The 23,290-nt window shown below is 32.6% G+C and overlaps 2 protein-coding genes across 3 annotated transcripts; both read left to right on the top strand.

Annotated features, from left to right (window-relative positions):
* The first annotated feature begins 328 nt into the window (after positions 1-328).
* On the top strand, positions 329-4,387 carry LOC107911605 (transcription factor UNE10). Its single transcript, XM_041105785.1, has 6 exons — positions 329-999; positions 1,095-1,788; positions 1,913-2,008; positions 2,129-2,194; positions 3,614-3,982; positions 4,061-4,387. The coding sequence occupies exons 1-6, from the start codon at positions 899-901 to the stop codon at positions 4,142-4,144; spliced, it is 1,410 nt and encodes a 469-aa protein (XP_040961719.1). The 5' UTR covers positions 329-898; the 3' UTR covers positions 4,145-4,387.
* Positions 4,388-15,413: 11,026 nt separating this feature from the next.
* LOC121223691 (protein PAT1 homolog) lies at positions 15,414-17,243 on the top strand. Of its 2 annotated transcripts, none has more exons than XM_041105787.1 (2): positions 15,414-15,918; positions 16,660-17,243. In XM_041105787.1, exons 1-2 carry the CDS (start codon positions 15,873-15,875, stop codon positions 16,884-16,886), a joined length of 273 nt encoding a protein of 90 aa, XP_040961721.1. In that variant the 5' UTR covers positions 15,414-15,872; the 3' UTR covers positions 16,887-17,243. The 2 variants fall into 2 exon arrangements, with proteins under 2 accessions (XP_040961721.1, XP_040961720.1); XM_041105786.1 differs by having other exon boundaries at positions 15,421-15,918; positions 16,651-17,243.
* The last annotated feature ends 6,047 nt before the right edge of the window (positions 17,244-23,290 follow it).

Raw genomic sequence — 23,290 nt, forward strand, 5'->3', positions numbered from 1 at the left:
TTTTCTAGTAAAGAAAAAAAAATCGAAGGTGGAGAACCATATAATTAGTATATAGTTGACTAACAGCATTTCAACTCCAAACACACTTTTAGCGATATCAACAATTCGTTTGTGCAGCATTTGAAAGATGAAGAGAGGCTTATTATAAGCCCCGCATATAGAGTAGATCCAGCACAGCTTTTTGCACGTGGAAGTGATACACGTGTACAATTACTAGAGAGGCTGGCTAATCTAATCCTCAGAAACTGCAACAGAGTTACACGTGTACAAATCATAATGAGTTCTGAATTATATAAATTTATTATATAACAGTTCTCAGGCTCAGTTGAGTTCTGGCACAGGCACAGCTACTCCACCATGTAAGGGGTCGGTCCCGCATTTTCACTTCCCACTTCAATCATCAATGTTGTTGGTTCCTTTTATTTATCCCGCACCGCATTTCACTCCATATTTTCATTTCTTCAACTTTCCTAGTCGCCCCTTTTGGCCTCATTTTCTGTGGCTGTCTCTGCCACCTCGAATACATTGACATTACTATACAGCAAACTGTTAGTAGTAGTCCTAACCCAGCCAGCCAGACTCCAGTTACCCCGTCATCAACATCGTCATTTCCTCCTCCATATTTAATTTTTGGTTATTTCAACCGCTTCCCCCTCTTTTTTTGTATTAACTATATACATATATATATATATGGACCAGAATCCTTCTCACTCTTAAATTGATTGTGATAAATGATAATTCTTATCTCCATTATAATAATAGCTAGGCAACCCCATTTATTTTTCACTATGTCTCTTGTGTGAAACATGAAATTTATGAAGCAAAGCCGATTGACGTCAAGCCCCTCCCACACACCAAATCCTGCAACTAGTTCTGAAAAAAGAAAGTTTGGTTAAAAATGAGTCAGTGTGTTCCCAGTTGGGATCTGGACGATAATCATGTCACTGCACGCCATTCCTTACGCTCTAACTCCAACTCCACCGCCCCTGATGTTCACATGTACTAACTTTCTCGCTTTCTCTACTCCCTTATATCTTTATATGCACACACCTGTATGTACTTTTGTTGATGTATGTATGTGATTTACTATGCAGGTCGGACTACGAAGTGGCAGAATTAACATGGGAAAATGGCCAACTAGCCATGCATGGTTTAGGTCCGGCACGTGTGCCGGCTAAACCCTTAGTTTCCAACCCTCCCTCTAAGTACACTTGGGATAAACCAAGGGCTAATGGCACTTTGGAGTCCATAGTGAACCAGGCCACTCGCGTTCCGTATCTTAAGGTTTCTCTTGATGATGGCCGGGATGAACTTGTACCCTGTTTGAACAAACACCGTGAGGCAGCGGCGTCATCTGCCACCATAGCTATGGATGCTTTGGTTCCTTGCTCGAAAAGGACGGAGGGCCGGACCGCCCACGCGATGGAATCTATACCAGGACTCGGAAGAACTTGCTTGGTGGGAGGTTCGACCAGGGTGGGATCCTGTAGTGGGCGGGCCGGTACCAATGACGACGAGGTACTTGTTAGCGGGAAACGCACACGGGCGGCGCGTGCTCCTCTAATGCCAGAGTGGAGCAGCAAGGAACAAAGTGCAAGCGCCAGTGCCACGTTCGGGAGAGAGCGAGACAGCCGATGCGTTACTTTGGATACGTATGAGAAAGATTTTGGTATGGGTTTCACTTCTACTTCCCTTGGCTCTCCTGAAAACGCAAGCTCTACCAAACCCTGCACCAAGGCCACCACCACTGCTGATGATCATGATTCTGTTTGTCACAGTAGACCCCAGGCAAAGTTCTTCCCATTTAATTATATAATTGCATGTCCAAAATATTTTTCTCCTTTTTTTTTTTTTTGTTCGTGTGCGTGTGCGTGTGTGTGTTTGTGAATTTTGTTTTTTGGTTATGTTAAAGAGGGAGGAATTTGAGGAAGACAAGAAGGAAACTGGGAAATCTTCAGTTTCAAACAAAAGGAGCAGAGCTGCTGCTATCCATAACCAGTCTGAACGTGTATGCTCTCTCATCCTTGAATTTATTTTGAAATTTTTCAACAATTTAAATATAAATGCTATACTACACTCATTGTAGAAGTTTATAAGTCTTCAATTAATTGTTTGGGTGGTTTCCCAGAAAAGAAGAGACAAGATTAATCAAAGGATGAAGACATTACAGAAGCTGGTTCCCAATTCCAGCAAGGTATGAATTTTTATCTCAGCTTTTATCAGTAACTGCAACGCAAACCTAATTTTAATGGCTAAAAATCACTGCAAAATTGGACAATTATCAAAACAAGAAACAGTAACAGTAGTTGAATGGCAATAATTCTTGTGTGCGGTTACATATCAGGACTCTTATCAACATCTCATCACTTCACGCGTTGACATGAAACAACCTACATTTTCTATCACTACATACACCTTACAACTTTGCATACTAGTATTTTATGCCTTTCGATTTCTTTTGTATATATCTAAAAAGAATTAGGATTTATATCCATGACTTTGTATAAAGTTGAAAAAGAGAAATTGAAGCTTATCTATAGAGATAGCTAACAAACTATGAAGGCGTAATGGACCCCACCTAAGGTTATACAATAATAGAAAAAACAGAAGACAAGAGCTGACGAATAAATTTGTAGAAGCACCTGTCTTGGTGTTATTTCTACCAGTCTAGCAAGTTGCTACCTTTCACTGTCATTTAATTATTTTGTGGGCGGAGGTTTCTCCAATGTCCTCTCTAGTCTACATACTTTTTGGTGGGTTTTCCATGGGTTTATCCTTAAATAAAAATAAAAGAAGGAAAGAAAAAAAACTTTCTTTTTTATCTGTTCCAAAGGAGGGTTGCTCTTTACTAAAAGACTTGAAACAACTTGATCCACTCGCACGGGACAAACTTTTTGTGTCCTCGTCTGTAAGATTCTCTTAAAAGTAAAACATATCGTACGTGTATATGTATATGTATACATGTACTTAAGATTCCCTGGCTTGCATCCTCTTCAGATTAATCTAGTTTACTCTTATAGGTGCTATAAAAGAATAATTAGCATGGCTTATATGATATTAGATGTAAATTTAGAAACCATCCCATGAATTTCAATCTCTTAACATTACTTCAAATGATTAGTCTTCACTGGACAGCTGCCGTCTGCGGACATAGAAAGCTAGTTACAACTTTTTTTTTTTGGGGGGGGGGGTTCAAATGGTTGTGGGAATTTCGGGGCTTTTTCAATAATCCTACGCCACATAATATTTGCCATGGGGACAACTTGACAGAAGATTGTCGGTGTGGAGATCACAATAACCTGTTACCACTTACCACTTAAAACACCCTTCATGGTAGGCCCATGTTGCTCCTGGTTATGTTTCAACTCTGTCACTGCCACGTACATAGTCTATATTAACTTCAACTTAATCGTATAGGGAAGTAATTTTAGTGTACCTTAGCGAGTTGGTCATGCATGCAATACTAATACTAATATAGCGACACATAGACTGAACGTGTAGAAATTTGTCGTGCAGAAAGTTACATTGAGGGCATCTAAATGAACTATTTCATAATTAGTACCGGTATAATTCATGTTTGAACTATGTTAATTTCATTTTTGTTTTACTACAGACAGACAAAGCTTCAATGCTAGACGAAGTGATTGAATATCTGAAACAACTGCAAGCACAAGTTCAAATGATGAACAGGATGAACATACCACAGATGATGTTGCCGATGGCAATGCAACAGCCACTCCAAATGTCGATGCTGGCCCCAGCGATGGGGATGGGGATGGGTATGGGTATGGGCATGGGCATGGGTGTCATGGACATCAACACTATTGGCCGTCCCAACATCACCGGCATCTCACCTGTTATGCCTAATCCTTTCATGGCTATGACCTCCTGGGATGGCTCCGGTGAGAGGTTACAACAAGCTGCCTCAGCAGCAGCCATGATGCCAGACCCTCTTTCCACATTCCTGGCTTGCCAATCACAGGTGACATTTGTTTCCCATCATGTATGTGTGTACCGTTTAAGTATTTTGCTTTCTAAGATTAATCGAACTTTGTTGCAGCCGATGACCATGGATGCTTACAGTCGGCTGGCCGCCATGTATCAGCAGATGCAACAACCACCAGCTTCTGGTTCTAAGAGCTAAGCTTCAAGCCAGTACTTTTTAGCTACTCTTTTTTATACAAAAACCTGAACTTGGGTTTCAATTCTTATACATTTCCCTAGCGTTTAGGGTTTGGAACAATCTAGTTCATGTAGTTATTTCTTAATTACAAGCGTGTGGGTGGTAATTATTTTGATTGCTTAATTTGTAGTATGAAAGGATCCCATGAGCCAAGAGCTCCGTATCTTTCCTTTTCCTTAAGGCAACCATTGTATTTAGTGTTCATACTTTTTGTCTTTCAGAGTTTCGTATAATTAATTAATTTAAAACTCCACCTGATTTTTGTTACAATTAATTATCGAACTTCATCTAATAATGCTTATTATCTTTATAGAAGATGCAGTAACCTCTTTTATAAAAAAAGAAAAAAAAGTAGAGTTGCAAGCCAGAAATCAAATCCTTGTGAGATAGGGCATTCTCATAATCTCATCATTAAAGCCTTACCTAGTAAAACACCAAACTCGAGTCTTGATCTGATTTGGTCGTCTACCTGTAATGTAATTGAATGGTGGTGGGTAATCAATCAATATCTTCATTTTTTGTCAAATTTTCAATGTCTTAGTGAGACGCCTTAACGTGTAGTGTTCGTAAAAAGATGAACATTTAAATGATTGGATGCTCATTTTGTCAACTTGTATTCAGGAATCACCACAGGTTTTTATTTTCCAATGGGTTCCACACAAATTTCCATTTTTCCATTTCTTGAATGACTTTGGCCTTTTGGATAAAATCTTGAGAGTCGCCGATTTGCAGCCCTTATATATATTAGAAAATTATTATCTTTTCACATTTTTCCCACTCTTTCTGGGAGTCTTTGGGTAGAATTGCAGGTGCCCTTTTCTCAAACTTACAAAACAAAAAATGATGATTTTCATGAATACTTGACCTTCTTAAGTTCAAAATAAACAATGAAGTAGAATTTGTTTAACAAGGACTATTACTCATGGGACTGCTTTGTTAGTTGATTTTGTTCATGCTTTGCACGAAATTCGGAAAAAATGTGAAAAAACTTCAACAAAGGGACCCCCAAAAGATTTTACAAATTAGCTGTTGTAAACCTCAGTGATGTGAATGTGATAGGTAGCCATGTCATGTTTAAAGCATGTAGAAGAAGAGTCTATGATTGGAGACTGAAACGCTTGGACGATGAGATTACCACATGCTTTCTTTTGAAAAATCTAGCCATCTTTGATACCAACTTAGATGGCATAAATATTAAAATTATATATATAATTTGATGTATAAATTTTAATTTTAATTTAATTATACACATTTTAAAAAAATATATATCAATTTGTTATTATATTGAATTATTTATGTATGCAATATTTTAATGTAAAATGATTATGTTAATAATTTGTGAAAAATGAATTAAATTAATATATAATATATAAAATTACATAAAATCAAAATTCATATATAGCATTTACACATTCAACCTCAACATTGTCCAATATTTTATATCATATCATAATTTTTTGGATAATTTATCCAGAACAGTGGTCTGCTACAGTCAAACATTGATACAAAAGCATACAATTAATATTTCCCCCTGTACAGTATAATTTAACTAATCCCCCAAGCTATACAAACTTGACTGTTGACAACAATCTAAATCTAACAGATGTCTTTAATATGCTGATCAGTTCTTGTTGAGTATTCTGCTTTCCTCTGAATTGCCTGTTGTTTCTCTCTAGCCACACCAAATATATATATATATATATATGTTGTGTGTGTGCATTCCATGCCGATCGTAAAATAACAGTAACAAATGCCTTGCCCTTATCACCTGCTGCCATGAGAAAACTTGTCAACGCAAAGAGAATAATTGCAAAACCTCCTTCCAAACCATTTTTGAGTAGGAACACTCTGAAAACAAATAAAAGATATTTAAAATATTTTATATTTATATTATATTGTTTCATGATTCTGAAAAATAAAAGGTTGCCGGGCCTGGTGGAAACTGACATCATGTTTGGTTTGGTGTATTGGCAAAGCCAATACACCCATAATCGGTGGGCCCCACCTAATCCGGATGTATTACGTCGTTTGGTTTGGTGTATTAGTAAAACGCACCTAATCCGTTACCTTCCTAATCGGTGAAAACCATCGATTTCTATTCCCCCTTTTGCCCAGATTGGCTACCGATTCAGCATCACCTCCCTGATTTACCCTCCCCCGATCCCCTTTGTTTCTCTTCTGTTCCTTCATCCGATTTCCTTCCTTGTTTCTTTGCTTTTCTTTTCTTCCGATTTGCTCCCACTCCATTACGCCTCTTTTCTGCCAAATTGCTCCCTCCTTTTCTTTTCTTTTCTTTTTCTCTCTGCCACTCTTTCGATTCCCTTCTCAACCAGTCGACCTTTTTTTTTCTTGTTCTCTCTGTCACTCCGATTGCTCTCAGTTGGTGGGTCTTCAGGTTTCTGCAACTGAAAGGTAAAGGAATGGAATCACTGTAATACGCTTCAACTCTCTTTTTTCTTTTCTTTTCTTTTCTTTTCTAACTCTCTTTTTCTCTCTGTAATTAGTGTAACAAAGGAATCTATGCCTTAGTTTTATGAATGTTTTCTTGCATGGAAGTTAGGGTCCCAACTATTTAATTTAATTTTATAATTTGATATTGGTGCAAATATGTATAATCGAATGAGAGTGGTAGTGAAAAGCTGTATAAAATTGGTGTGATCTTTTGAACTCTGATGAAGTATGAGTTGAAATATAACAGTGGGTTATCTTCTTCAATAAAAAAATTGGAAGAATATATAAAATATACTTTTTACTGATTCAATTTGATTTTTAATAGGTTAATTTAAAATCCGGTTCTTACATGATCACCAAACTAAATGAGCAACTGATTGGACCAACCCAGTGAATCAGTCCAGTCCAATTTTTTTAATTTCATGGTTTGATGCAAAACAACAGAGGTAAAGTATAAAACAGTAGCAATAAGTAAATGTGAAAAAAGAAGTCAAAATAGTGGGAAACATTCCCATAACTCAGCGCTCATTCTCTGGTGAAATACTATCAAGCAAACTGTTGATCCAATGAAATAAAGAAGATCTGAAAGGGTAATAAAGAAGATCAAGCAAACATGTTCTTAGTATCAATGGCTGCCTTGTAGTGTCTTTAGCTTTTTTCTGCATGTTAGCAGATTCGAATCACTGCCTTGTTAGTGCAGTGACTTCTTCATCGATTATTGCACTGTTAACCTAATTGGTTTCCCCTTTTCTGATTACAGGTTGTTCTTCATATATCTCTGCCCCGATCAAGTCAGTACAAGTTAGTTTCCCGGATTGCATGTTTCTATTGCTGTTTATTTCAAATTTCTGTTTATTTCCCTTTGAGTCATCGTATGACATTGAAGTAATAGAGATGTTTATCTTCATCTGTTGTGCATGTATATGATTGAAACTTTATTTGTTATCTCGGTCTCTGTTGTCATTGATTCCGTTTATTATGTTCTTCATCATTTAGCACAGGAAGATACAGTGGTGGGAATAATTTCATCGATTTTTGCTATTGTCTGATTAAATCTTGATTAAGGATGATCTTGACAGTGCTGTATGAAAGAAATATTATAAAGCATTATTATTCTATATTACCTTTAATCTATAAGAAACGATAAGAAAGCATACAATTTATTGAATCATGATTTTTATGCTGGATGAATAGACTATGTGATGATAAAATTTGCATGTAGAGAGAGATAGAGAACCAGTGATGATGACAACACTCCCCTTCAATCCCTTTGCTCTTGTACTACAATTGTATTTTGAGGTCATTTTAAGTTGCTTACGAAATTCTTCAAGTTTGTATCCATTGATTTGAGTGATAAATAAAATGGCGACTTGATTTTTATATCAAATGTGTTTTATCTTAATTTCATCATTAAGTATTTTCTCATGAGTATAGTGATAGTGCATGTTTACATTCTACATTCGTGTATCAATGCATCAAAAGCTAGATTAGGGTCTAGTTGTATTACCAATTGGTTGTTGCAATACAACTTAACTGCATAGTAACATGCTGCTTTAGACATTTCAATTATACTATACTTACCATATGTACATCTCGTGCTTCCGTTGCTATTGCCCTGTATTCGGCCTTTGTGCTTGATCGTGGCACAATAGGTTGTCTCTTGCCATAAAAAGAGATGATAGTGGACCCCAAATAATGTGTGTGACCATGGTTTTCTATTCAAATTCAGCCTGTTTGACTGGAAATATGAAATTGCTTGCTTCATATTTGAAGAATTTATAGGCGATTGCAATTTTGGTTGGTTTGTTCTGGAAATTGTTTTGATAGTCTGCTGGACAATGTTATTGATTTGTATTGATTTGTTAGTGACTAGAAGATGAAACTGGAAATTGTTGCATTTGTTTTGATATTGGTCTTGATTTGTTCTGAAATTGTTTTGATTGTCTGCTGGAAATTGGTATGATTGGCTGCTGGAAATTGTTTTGATTGTCTGCTGGAAATTGTGTTGATTTGTTTATGTTAGTCAGTAGAATATGAAAACAATTTGCACAATATGTTCTTGATTTCTTTCTCAGTTGAAAATGAAAATGGATATGCTAGTGACGATAACGAGTTACTTGCAGGACATGTTCATTGTTTGTTTTCTAAGATACATGAGATACACGTGATAAAACCGTTTGGTTGATAATTCACTATTAATAATAATTGATAGTAAATTGAGTTAAGTGAATTAAGATAATAATAATTATTATCATCTTAAAAAAAAATTGGATTTTTCTGATTTGCAAAAATGGAGATTAAATCAAAACATGTGATTGATGATATGTTTTCATTTACACCAATTAAAATCGGTCGAATTTCGGTGCTAAAAATTTATAAACTGATTATAAACTGCTTGTGTCGAACATCGAGGAGTTTATTTCGATTTAAACTTATAACTATTTGAATTCAACTCAAGTATATTTTTATTTATCTTCGAGAATGTTGAAGTTTTACTAAAAGTATTATAAAGGTCCTTTCTAATATGAGGTATGAGTAAATTGGTTGTTTTTTTTAAATTTCTTTGAACAGTTTTTAAAAAGTGCAAAAGAAGACCTATATTTCCATATGAAAATAAAATATTTGAAGTCCATTAACATATACTAGTAAAGTTGTAATTTATTAGAACGTTAATGTCGGATATTTTGGTTAAGATTTTCAAATAATCGAAAGAATATTATAAATTTGAAATTAAATGGGATCATGATGTACATGCATTTAATTCTATATAAATAAGATGTGATTGATATAATTCAACTATGAATATTGAATGCCAGTGAATGAAAATCAACAAAATAGATAGGGCCTTTTATGTTTATAATGGATTCCATATTATACAAATTTGTCTCTTTGGTTTTCCTAATGTCACATTATCTTTAATATATAAGTTTATATTTTATTAATCATAAATAATAATAATCAAAGTTATTCTGAGAGTGGAAGTTAAAATTCTAATATAATCGATAAAATGATACATTATTTATAGCTAATGGGATCTTGTAACTCGGAAAATCAAATTCGAAAAAAAAAATTAAACATTCCTTGATAAAATATATATTTTAAAATAAGTTGTATTCTATAATATTTTTTGCTAAATTATATAAATAAGCACTCGATTATTAGTAAATTTTTAGTTGATTCATTTGATTTTAAATAATTACATCAATAATTAAAATAAGGACTTTAATATTTTATTGAACCCATTTTTAATAATTAAAATAAGGAAACTTTAGTACAAAAATTTGTTGCTTTACAAAATAAACAAGTTTTGATACCTTAATTACCATACCAAAATCTGTAACTTTGTTGCAACGATAACATTTAGTAGAAAATTGGTTTGCTTCGTGTGTTCTAAATTTGTATTGTTTATTTTTATTTGATAATGTGTAATTGCAACTTCAATTCATTGATAGTGTGTTCTAATTTTAATATGTTGCAGTAATGGCTCGTCTGCCTTTAATTGCACAAAGTGTGAGGCGTAAAAGAATTGGTCTTGCATTGACAATATGGTTGGAAATCTGTAGCATTGCGATTTGGTTCTTATTTAGAATGGGTGCCAGCCTTAGCCTACAGACTTATAGACCAAGGATTAGGTCCTATACCTTAGATTTTTATGCAAAACGGGATTATGTGAAGAGGCTTGTATATGCTAGTGACGGGACTTGTATTGAACAAGTTAGGATGAATAGAACTGCCTTTTTTAAACTATGTGAGATGTTAGAATCGATAGGGGGATTGAAGTCGTCAAGGTTCATGCTTGTTGATGAGCAAGTAGCAATGTTTTTACATATCATCTCCCATCACCTGAAAAATCGAGTTATCAAGCATCACTTTAGAAGGTCCGGGGAAACTGTTAGCAGAGCATTTCATAGTGTTTTAAATGCTGTCATACGCTTACAAGATGTCTTATTTAAAAAGCCGGAGTCAATTACAGCCGATTCTTCTGACACAAGGTGGAAATGGTTTAAGGTATTAGACTGAGTTTTATATATAGCTTGTACAACATTTAGTTGACTTAGATTTAAATTAGTATTCTAACTCAAGGTTTTATATCATGTGATATAGAATTGCTTAGGTGCTCTTGATGGAACCCACATCAAGATTAGGGTGCCAACGATTGATAAACCTAGATATCGAACCCGAAAAGGTGACATAGCAACAAATATGTTAGGTGTTTGTACACCTGAGATGCAAATTGTTTATGTTCTTCCTGGTTGGGAAGGTTCAGTTGCCGATGGACGGGTGCTCCGAGATGCCATTAGTAGAACACATGGACTAAAAGTTCCTCATGGTAAAGTGTATAGTTAGAGGAATTTGAATTATTCATTAAGATCAAACTTTGTGTGCTGAATTAATCATTTATTAAAAAAATTATTTTATAGGTTGTTATTATCTAGTTGATCCTCGATACACAAATTGTGAGGGATTTCTTGCACCATTTAGAGGACAGCGATATCATTTGAACGAGTGGCGTCAGGGTTATCAGCCAAGTTCTCCGCAAGAGTTTTTTAATATGAAACATGCCTCAGCACGTAATGTCATTGAAAGATGCTTTGGCTTATTAAAACTTAGATGGGGAATACTGTAAGGGTGCACAATAGAATTATTATTGCATGTTGTTTGCTCCATAATTTTATTCGAACCCATATGAGTATTGATCCCATTGAAGCGGAGGTAGGAGAAGGATTACCTACTAATGTGGTGGATGACGATGAACCGAATATCACAAATATTCATCCATCGGATGCTTGGGCTACTTGGAGGATGGATCTAGCCAACCAAATGTTCGATGAATGGCAAGCATCTAGAAATTAGTTAGGTTTAGGGACAAATTGAGTTATAATTAATTTGTTGATGTTATTTTATGTATCTAGTTTATGAAACTTTGTACTAAACTTTGTGTTATAATTCTGTATTCTACTAAACTTTGTTGAATTATAATTCAATTATCTTTTCATTCAGCATGTGTTATTTTAAATAATTTAGTATTGAGCTTTTGATTCATGATATTGAACCAACGATATAATATTATAAACTGTTCACCTTTTGATTCATGATATTAAATACAGTAAATAATGTTAATTTGTTTTTTTTCTTAAGATAATTATGTCAGGTGTTCCACAATCACATGCTTCTTCTCAAGCTTCTCGAGGAAGCAAAAGAAAATGGATTCCAGAAGAAGATGCAGCCTTGGTTTCTTGCATGGTGGATTTGCACAATGTAGGAACATTTAATGCTGATACCGGGTTCAAGGCCGGTTATTTGAACGAGCTAGAAAAGATGCTAGAAAGGGCTTTACCAAGAGCAATGTTGAAGGCGAAGCCAAATATTGAATCTCGGATTAGGTGCCTAAAAAGGGAATGGTCAGTCGTCTACGACATGCTTAATGGCCAAAACAACAGCGGTTTTGGTTGGGACGAGCATAGGCAGCTCGTTGTTGCTGAAGATGCAGTTTGGGAATCCTATGTAAAGGTAAAATGTATTTCAAGTATTTTTTTTTTACAAAACTTATAACTAATATGATTTCCTCATTTTTTTAGAGTCACAAAGAAGCCTCTCAGTTCAGACATCGTTCTTTCCCTTACTACAACCAGCTTACTGCCATATACGCAAGAGATCGGGCGACTGGGAAAGACGCTCAAACAGCTGCTGATGTTCTTGAAGAAATACATGCTGAGGATGAACGTACTACAGATATAAATGAAGAGAGAAACACATTCTATGACTGCGAAGCCGACGTCTCTTTAGATGACATGGATGTTTCTGGTACAGATCCGCGAGGATATAGAGACCAAGGGGGTTCCTCATATTCAAACAAGAGAAAGAAGAAATCTGATGCTCGTGATAATGTGTATTCTTCATTTGATGAGGCTGCCACTTTGTTGGGGGAAAAAATCCAAGCCGTTGGCGATCAAATCAGTAGGTGTCTTGCCTCCGAGGTGGTAGTTCAGCAGAGGTCAGAAGAACATCAAAAGATGGAAGAGAAAGCTTCAAATTTATATTCAGCCTTATGGTCAATTGAAGGTTTAACCGACGATCAGCGGTCAGAAGATTTCTTTCTCACCATTAAATATCAATGTTCAAACTTTTTGATGTTGTAAAACTATATAACATATGGATTATGATGTACAATTTCATTTTCATCCAACCCTTTCTTAATATAAGTTAATTATGTTTATGCAGAATATAATTCTCAAGTTATATATTGATTTTAGTAAATTGGTATAAGAACATTTTATTAGTAAGAATTTTATGAAATTATATTTAATATTAATTATTTTAAATTGTATAAAATCATATAAGAAAATTTATTATCAAGAATTTTATGAAATTTAATATTAATTATTAAATTATATGTAATAATTATTATTTTAAATTATACAAATTCATAAAATATAACTTATTAGTTATAATTATTTTAAATTTTATGTAATCATATATTTTAATTAAAATATATTTAATATTAATTATTTCAAATTTTCATTTATAGTATCATATATTATGATTTGAGTAAATTCATATAAGAATATTAATTATTAAGAATTTTATTAAATTATATATTTTAATTATAATATATTTAATAATAATTATGTTTAAATATGATTAAATTATTTATTATTGATATTAATAATCTTATTAAAATTTAAATAACAATAACAATATTTAATATAAATTTCTGGTAATAACAATACTTATATATTAATTATTAACAATATTTATTATATATTAAATAACAATAACAATATTTAATAATTTACCAAAACAAATTTCTGCTAATTATTAAGAATTTTATTAAATTATATATTTTAATTAAAATATATTTAATAATAATTATGTTTAAATATGATTAAAATATTTATTATTGATAATAATAATCTTATTAAAATTTAAATAACAATAACAATAATCATTTACCAAAACAAATTTATGCTAAGGGTATTCTAGTCAATTTAGTTTTTTCCATTATGCTATTACACCTCTATTCAATTCAACCAAACGCAAGATTACTATTACGCCTCTATTCCATTACATTCAACCAAACAGTTGATTTGCTATTACACCTCTAATCCAATACACCTCTAATCCAATACAGCGAACCAAACGCACTCTGAATGTTGGGCAAAAACTGGATGTGAGAAATCAATAATATGGGGGTTTTTATGGTCTCTAAATATTGTTGTGTAAAAGATAATTTTTTTTATAATTACAAATTTAAATGTAAATCTGGTTCAGTAAGTAAAAAAAAATAATTGAAAGAAAGTGTGATACTCCGAGTTAGTTGTGAACATTTCTTACCCATTGGAAATTGAATTGTCTTGGCCCAACTTGGTTAAATTTTATACATTTATTGCAATAGTAGCTCAAAAACAAATTAACAAATTTTAATTATTTCCAAGGATTTAAAGGTCAATTTTTTTTTCATTGCATTAGTGTGGAAATTGTAATAGCTCATTTTTGCCCGAGCCCAGTACACTCAAAACCCCAGACCCAATATAAAAACAAAGGCCCAATTACAATGTGGCCCAAATGCCCAAATCAGTTTCTAAAACCCTAGGACAGCAACAGTGGCATTTGGCGCCGCAACCAGAATCCTTCCCCGCGCGTGCTGCGCCTCCGCGCGCGTGCGCTCCTCCAAGCATGTACATGCAAAAGGCAACAAACAGTATAGGCAAGAAAATCAGAAAAATCGCAAATCAAGCAGAGAATAGAATGATTTTCTCCTTTATTTTCTTGTTTCATTTCGGTTATAAAAGCCATCTTAACATACTGTAATGGAGAAAAAAAAGATACGAGATTGATAAAAAATAAATCAAATATCAGTTTCTTTTGAAGGTGATTATTAGAGCTTTTTTTTTCTTCGATTTATGACTCATTTTCTATATATGCGAAAAAATAAAAAATAAAAAAGAAGGGAAAGGGATGCTTACCTTTGCCCTCGGATCTGTTTTAGAAGGGGTTTAAAACCCAACTCAGAGCATCTCCGGTCGCTGGTCACGGTGGAATTGTGGCAAAAAGGTGGCGGCCAAGGCTAGGGTCGAAACCCTAGCAGAGAAACATCAAAATTTTTTTATTTTCAGGGCTGCAAATAACGATTTTGGGGGAAATTTTTATTTACATAGTGGTACCATACGGTACCGTTTTGAACAAGGGCTATAGGCGTTGAAACTACGTCGTATTGGCCCTAACTAGCGCGACCCAACTCGATCCAAAATCCGCGTGTTTTTGAAGCCTGAATGGGAAATTTACGGTTTTGGTCCTCTCACTTTCATAACAGATTCAATTTGATTTTTTTTATTTTTAATTTTGACCCTGCAATTGTTTTTTTGTTTCATTTTAACCCAGATTGCAGCGCTGCGCTTTAGAGGAAAAGGGAATATTTCCCACTAAGTCCCCCATGTTATCCGCGCGCTATATTTTGGCCCTAAATTTTATTTTATTTATAGATTTTTCTTTAAATTTGTTTTTAAATTCGATTTAATCCTTATTTCAATTTACTCATTTTTTATTGAAATTTTGTTTAGATATTTTATTTCGTTGTTTTTACACCATGTTTGGTTTGGTTTGATGCATTGCCTATTACAGGCCTATTACAACACGGATGTATTCCTGATTTTCTCTGCTTCAACAACAATTAGTCATTCCGTTCCAAAAGTAAGGATTAGCTAATCGTCTCTGTTTTACCCTCCCAGCCAAAATCTGATGCTCTACCCCACCCTCTCCCTCCCAACATCAACAGCAGTTTTCTTCGAACCAAATTTCCATCGTCTCAGATCGCCTGTGAGAAAATTGATACTTCCTTATACTGCTCTCAAACTCAAGCCAATTGATGTTAATCTGAAACTCTTTTTCGGTCGACTCAATCGCTACAAGAAATTTCCTTCGTTATCTCTTCCGAAGGGTTCCTCTCTCTCTCTCTCTATTTATCTCAACAAATTTGATCTGAAAGAAAGAAAAAAGAAAACTATTTCCTTTCCATGAAATACATACAGATCTTCTCTCTACCAAACATTTTTTCTTTGCTAAGGGTTCTTGCTTTTCAAACCATTTTTCGCCATTTTTCTTGTAATTCTTTTTCTTGTTAGAGTTCAGATTTTAGATTTTTTAAAAAAGAAACGATTAGATTGTGAGGTTCAGTTAATTATTAGGGTTTTCTGTTTTGGGTTTCCCTGTTGCGTGGTAATTTTGAAGTGCATATAAAATGGATGCTTCTGAGGATCTTAAGCAATTCGGCGATACTGATAAAGGTTGATATTCGATTCATTTTGCTTTAATTTACTTGGTTTATGCATTTTGGGGATAAAATTAGCTTTGTTTTCTTCTCTTTTGGTTGGCTTTAAGCTTAGAGTAAAATTTGAAACCTTTGTGGTGGAGGAGTTACCGTTCTTCTGAGATCAAATGTACAACAGGTTAGAAGGAAATGAAATTAGATCCTTAAATATTGTGTTTTAAATGTTAAGGGCAGGCTTTTGTTGCTAAAACAATTGTGGTAACACTGTTTGATTCAGTTAGAAGTCAAATGTCGTTTCCATATGTGAACAATTTCTTGTTTTTAAGTAGCGACTTTGTTTCATCTTGGCCTGGACATTTTCCAAATTAGTAATTATAAGTTTGAATTTGGCTACTAAATCACGCCAGTTAATGATTTCAGTGTGCTGGTGTTTCAGACTTTCAGTTGAATTGACTTTGGTTTCGAATATTTTTAGTGATGGAAATAAGCACGATTTATTTGAATTATGATTGAATTGGAGAAGCTGCTTTTTGTACATTTTGAGAAATATCAGGCCCTTGGATACACAAAGGGTGTTAACTTGCGCCCATCTCAATTACCCCATTCCTGCCCATTGAATTGGAGAAAGTTCTTTTTTTTAATGATTCTGTGTTGCTACTGGTTTGTAGTGAAATGATATTTTTCTTATGATGTGTTTTCTTCTTTATGAAGAGCTCAATTCAGTAAAGTTAACCTTTCTATTATGCAGGAGGTGCAGTATTTGATGCATCACAATATGCATTTTTTGGAAACGATGTTCTCGAGGAAGTTGAATTGGGGGGGCTAGATGATGAGGATGAGGATTTACCTGCAGCTGGACTTGATCAAGAGGAGTTTTTGTTTGATCAAGAGGAGGTTAATATTCTTGTTTCTTTCAGTTTTATTTTTCCTATTTCGATTGTTCTTGCAAGTTTTTGCAGCATAGCACAACCAGTGACTATTTGATCGGAAAATAAATGTCTCCCTTCCAGGCGTCATACTAAAAAATAGCCTTTTGGATTATTGTTGGATTTTTTCTCCATGTTCTTTAACAGATAGATTCCACTGCATTCAATTAGTGGTTGGCATACGAGTTTTATTTGTGGAATAAAGCTTTGTGGGAGTTCATATTATATATTGTTCTATTTGTCTGTGCAAAACATTGTGAACCTTGTCCTCTGTATTTATAAGTTGACAATGTAGCCATCTTGGTTGGCTGCTTTCCGAAGTCAATTTATTTGATTCGTTCTCTTTGCTCTTCACAATGAGAGGTAGCTCTTTTGTACTTTTTTAATAAGATCATATTATACATGCTCTTTTGCAGCGGTCTAGTGGTTTAGTATCTTGTTAATAAAACCATACTGTATATTTGAATAGTTTGGAGATTGTGTTAACTGTATTTGGTGCATCTTGAAGTAATGTTTGTTGTGTCTTATATGCTTCCTGAATCAAATATGGAGAGAAGGTAGTATATGGAGTTTATATTTTCAAGTATTTTTCACACAATTGATTTATCTGTTCCCTTCATTGAGGGGAAAACATGGAATGAATTGACTTACACCTCACTTCTTCCTCAAACACCTTTTGTACCACTTATTTTCATAAAATGATAAGAATCTTTTCAGATTACAACTTCTAGAGGTCTATGTCACCTTCTTGACAATCAGGTTTTTACACTACACCAGAATAGGCTTTTAGCGGCACTTTTTGTGGCGTTTGGAACAAAAGCGCCACAAAAAATCGAGCATTAGCGGCGATTTAGCCAAAGCGCCGCTAAAGGTAGAGCATCAGCGGCGATTTTTCTGAAGCGCCGCTAAAAATAGGAATTAGCGGCGTTTTATATAAAGCGCCACAAAAAACCTAAGAACAACGACGTCGTTTTTGCGATTTTTTAAACCTTTAGCGGCGTTTTCATCTAAGCGCCGCTAATTTTCAGATCTTTCACGGCGTTTTTATCTAAGCGCCGCTAATGCTCGTGTCTTTAGCGGCGTTTTTATCTGAACGCCGCTAATGCTCTGGCCTTTGGCGGCGTTTTTATATAAGCGCCGCTAATGCTCGGATCTTTAGCAGCGTTTTTAACTGAGTGCCACTAATCCTCTTGTCTTCAGCGGCGTTTGTAGCTAAGCGCCGCTAATGTATTTATCTTTAGTAACAAAAGTCTTATAAGTTAAAATAATTAATATTTTGTTCTATTTATTATATAGTGGTACAATTTACATTTAAATTATAATTAACAAATAATATTGATTAATATAAAAAGTTTTTATTAAAGAGAAGTCGTATATATAACAGCTAACTATTTATTACTAATTTTCAATTACAGTTGATTTAAACTACTTTACGAGAGAAAATATATTAAATTATGAATAAAATAAAATATAATAAAACTTAAATTGTTGTATTGTAAAGAATAAATTAAAAATAGAATTAACTTTTCATAAGAGTAATAAATTTTGGTAGTATTGTTCGACTAAATAAATCAAAGGAATTAATATAATACACCAATTTATACAAAATATATATATTTTAACAATTAATTATTGACTATATTTTATGATTATATATATTAAATATTTAGGGATTTTTTTTATGGACGGTATTTTAAGGAGTACGGGGTATAGATTTAAGGTTTGGGATTTAAGGTTAATTTAGGGGTTAGAGGTTTAGGGGATTGAGATTTAGGGTTTTAACGGTCATGTTAGGGTTTAATTTAGATTTGTTTTTGATTATTTTTTATGGTAAATATATATGTTCTTATATATTTGTGAAATAGATCCAGAATAAATTTAATATATTGAATATTATAATAGGTAGATCATGATCACTTTATGCATGTCGATTGATAATTTATAATTTGAGACTTGTTAAATGATACAATTAATTATCTTGTATATTTAAAAACATTTAACCCAAATATTTAACGGCCATTTGATATTTTTGATATATATGGATATATATAGTTATTAATTATTTAATTTGTATATATAGGACCAAAATAATCTTGGTATAAATAAATAAAAAAATAAATAAGTAGGTAATTATGTATTTGTTAAATAAATAGGTAATTAATTATTTAAATGTAAGACACAAAAAAAAGAGAAATTTAGCGGCGTTTCTATATAAAAACGCCGCAAAAGGTAGTCTTTACCGGCGTTTTAGTCAAAAACGCCACAAGTATTGCAATATACGACGTCGTTACGTGTTAGGGAATCAGTTTCTATTGTGGCGTTTTATAGGTAAGCGCTGCTAATATTCTTGAAACTCTATCAGAACGGCGTCGTTTTAGTTGAATGATGTACTCTATTACTGGCGTTTTTCGGGAAAATGCCGCAAATATGTCTACAATTTTGTGAAAACGTCATCGTTTGTTTGTGTAATTGAAAATTTAATGTTTAGGGGTTAGGGGGATTTAGGGGTTAAGGGTTATGCTTTAGGGGTTAATGGATTTAGGGGTAAGGGGTTAGGGGGTTATGGATTTGAGGTTTAGGGTTTAGGGTTTCAACGGTTATGTTAGAGTTTAAGTTTAGATTAATTAGTTTTATTAATTTTTATATTAAATATGTTCTTATATATTTCTAAAATATATAATAATAATTTTAATATATTGAAATTATGAGTATATAGTTTAAATTTATTTATTTATCAATAAAATTAAATATTATAAATTTTAAACTTTATACAAAAAATAAATATTATAAAGATAATATTACAAAAAGTTTTTACTATTAATTATTGTTTAATCAATTATAACTATTTTATGATTATTAAAGATTTAGGGATTATTTTGGATGGCCGTGCTATTTTAAGGATTAGGGGGTATGAATTTAAGGTTTGGGATATAAGGATTAGGGGTTTAGGGGTTATAAGTTACGGGCTAAGAGTTAGTGGTTTAAAATTTAAGGTTTAGGGTTTCAGGGGTCGGATAAAGGTTTTAGGTTAGTTTAGATTAATTTCTTTAAATAATATTTTAAAAAATCAATTTAAAGTACCAATTGATATATTTAAATATTATTTTAAATAGAATTAAGTTTAATAAGTTAAAAAATAGTTTGATATATTTTATATGGATGGATATATTTAGGACCAAATACATAAGAAATGAAATAAAAAAAAACAAAAAATGACAAAAAAATCTAAAATTTACAAAACGGCACCGTTTTCGAATAGTTAAACTTTTAGTGGCATTTTAGGGGTTAAACGCCGCAACTGTGGGAAGCAGTAGTGGCGTTTGTTCAAGAAACGCTGCAAAAGTGTCTTTAAAATTTGAGTAAACGACGCCGTCTGTTTACACGATTTTTAACTTATAAAAAGTTTAGAATTAATTACTTGAAACGTCACCGTTTGGCTTGTTGTATGTTAAGTAGTAGTGGTGTTTTGGTGATAGCGCCGGAAATTTTGGAATCAATAGCGGCGTGTTTTCAGTAAACGCCGCAAAAGGGTATTAAAACAATGTCTAAACGGCGCCGTTTCTGTATTTTAATTTTAACTTAGCATTTTCTCTATATTAATTCAACGGTGCCGTTTCTGTTAATTTCTAGTGGCGTTTTTGCGGGAAACGCCGCAAAAGTGACTTAAAATATTAGCTAAACGACGGCGTTTAGCTTAAGCAAATTATTTTTTAGTGGCGTTTTTTATAGAAAATGCCAAAAATATGCATTAAAGCTTTATTAAACGGCGTCGTTTCAGATTATAACTTCAATTTTTAGTGGCGTTTTTTGGAAACGCCGCAAATATACAAGCAATAGTGGCATTTTCCTAAGAAACACCGGAATGGTGTCTTAAAATTTTGGCAAAACGACGCCGTTTCTGTTCATCGTGTTTTAACTTATCATTTTCTCTATAAGGCAGAACACAAACAGAAACAGAAGCAGAGGACAAAACGAAAGTGATAAAAACGAAAGAGAAAATACAAAGGAAAAAAGGGAGAGGAGAACTCATAAATCATCAGAAACGATGCAACAGTTGAGTCAATCTTGACAGGATACTATCAAAGTTGCAGAATTTGTGGTTAAAAGGTAAGCTTTTTTTCTTTTAAAACACTGTATCTTGATTTAGGGTTTGGGTTCAGTAGAATTTGGGAATTTGGGGTTTAGAGTCCAAGTTCAATCACCAAGCTTTGGCCAGTTTGTTTGGGAATTCGGGGAATTTGGGAATTTTTGCGTGTCTAGGGTTTGGGAAGAAGTACCGATCCTGTGCTTCCTTTCTAGTTTGTTATTCTCATTGTTGAAGAGTTAAAAATAACAGTTGTTCTTATGTTCAAGTTTTGTTCCCCAGAATTAACACTGCATTTGGCCAACTGTTAAAGAAAGGAGAACTCAAAATTGTGGATTAACCATTTGTTACTGCCTTATTGATCGGCTCGTATTTAGGTAAGTTTCTTGATATTATTTTAATCAAAATGTCCTTACTTTTATTCCTTCTAATTTCAGAGTTGAATTTATTTAGTTATTACTAAAAAGGGGTAAACAACTGAACTAAAACTGTTGCATCGTTTACTCTTCGACAATCTCTAATTTTAGTTGACTTCACTGTGAATTTCCTCAAATAAGCATCACAGTTTTGTGCAACGGCTTGGAAATTTTTGTGCATTTTAAAATATCTTTTAAGAAAAACTTATTGGGTGGGGCTGGACAAAGCCTAATTTATTCATATATTGTTGAGGCTTTGGAGTAATTTAGTATAAAATTGCATCTACAGGTAAATGCTTTAGCTGCTCTTCCTTCTTTACATATTTTTAAATTTTTCTCCATGTTGCAGTAAAAATTGTTGAAAGTAATTTTCTTAGAACGTAATCGATTTTCCAGCACTCTGTAATTAGCTCTGTAGTTGGTAAACAATGTTAAACTATGTTACACGATTTCTTACATGTCAATTCTGCTTTGTTCAATGAGTTTGTTAGTTCTCTGCTGTTTGTTTCTTACACACGAGATTTGGATATTGTATATACATTGTAAAAATGGGCTACCCGATTTAACAGAATGTTAAATACATGACTTACTAAAATTAGCTTTTACTGTTTTATTTAATTATAAATATATTATTAATTTATTTAACGTAAGGCAGAAAAATAAATTTATTTTCAATTATCTAATTAATATATTTTTATCTTTCACCCAGTTTCCACATTACGCAAAACATCTTTCAGAGGTTCTGTTTTTCGTTTGTTAAATATCTTTAGAAAAATGGTTAGCTAGGGCCTAGAAAACAACATTAAAGTTATTAAAACTAATATGGTTTTCAATTTATGTCTCGGGTTGGGTTAATTAGTTTTAGACTAAATAATTAAAATTTCAAGCTTTTGTATTCTTTGTATATTTGATGTTCAATCTCCAAATTTTTATTTTTAATAATTTAGTCTCTTTATTTTTAGAATTTAAAATTGGAGTTCATTTGTTAACACTATTAATATTTTTCTATTAAATTTGTTGTTGTGACATTATAAGAGTTTAACACATTCTAATGGACCTGAATTTAACAAAGAAGTTTAATGAAATTAAAAAATTTTAAAATTCTCATAAGCATTTTAATTAAAATAAGATATTTCATTTAACTAATAGCATTATAAACGTTGAGATACCAAATTATGTCAAAAATTAAAATATAAATATAAAATCTCAAATTTAAGAATAGTATAAGGACCAAAATTAAAATTTGACTTATTTTATATATCAAGACATTATAAAACTAAAAGAACTATAGTAAGAATAAGAGAAAAGAGGAAAGAATAAGAGAAAAGAGGAGACACAAAAGTGAAAGGATAATTCTACTTTTTCTTAGCTTCAATAAGCTTGTACATATCATTTAATTAATTAATATATATAGATTACATAACTTACATTAATATTATACATAAATTACATAACTTAATTAATTAATTAGTATTATACATAAATTACATAACTTAATTAATTAATATTATACATAACTTACATTAATATTATACATAACTTACATTAATATTATACATAAATTACATTACTTAATTAATTAATATTATACATAACATACATTAATATTATACATAAATTACATAACTTAATTAATTAATATTATACATAACTTACATTAATATTATACATAACTTACATTAATATTATACGATTATCTAATTATATTTACGAATGATGATATTTCAACTATTTTATATGTGATATTATTGTTGTAATTGTATACTATGTTTTCAACTAATTTATTTGTATTGCAGATAAAATGCCTAGAAAAAAAGTGTGATCGCACCGCATTGTTCAAGGTACTCCAAACTCGGCAGAAACAAACAGCACTGAACAACAGACTGCTATTGGATCTTCGAATGTTCCGGTTACACCTAAGGAACCTATAGAAGTTCAAAGTAATTTAACATTTAATTTACA

Source organism: Gossypium hirsutum, chromosome D11 (assembly GCF_007990345.1).
Source record: "Gossypium hirsutum isolate 1008001.06 chromosome D11, Gossypium_hirsutum_v2.1, whole genome shotgun sequence".
Lineage (NCBI taxonomy): Eukaryota > Viridiplantae > Streptophyta > Magnoliopsida > Malvales > Malvaceae > Gossypium > Gossypium hirsutum.

Bases quoted from the DNA above. Each gene is read 5' to 3' on its own strand.
- LOC107911605 (XM_041105785.1), top strand. From the start codon at position 899: ATGAGTCAGTGTGTTCCCAGTTGGGATCTGGACGATAATCATGTCACT. The intron at 1,789-1,912 runs GCAAAGTTCTTC...GTTATGTTAAAG, and splicing joins TTTGTCACAGTAGACCCCAG to AGGGAGGAATTTGAGGAAGA. The intron at 2,009-2,128 runs GTATGCTCTCTC...GTGGTTTCCCAG, and splicing joins TCCATAACCAGTCTGAACGT to AAAAGAAGAGACAAGATTAA.
- LOC121223691 (XM_041105786.1), top strand. From the start codon at position 15,873: ATGGATGCTTCTGAGGATCTTAAGCAATTCGGCGATACTGATAAAG. The intron at 15,919-16,650 runs GTTGATATTCGA...TCTATTATGCAG, and splicing joins ATTCGGCGATACTGATAAAG to GAGGTGCAGTATTTGATGCA.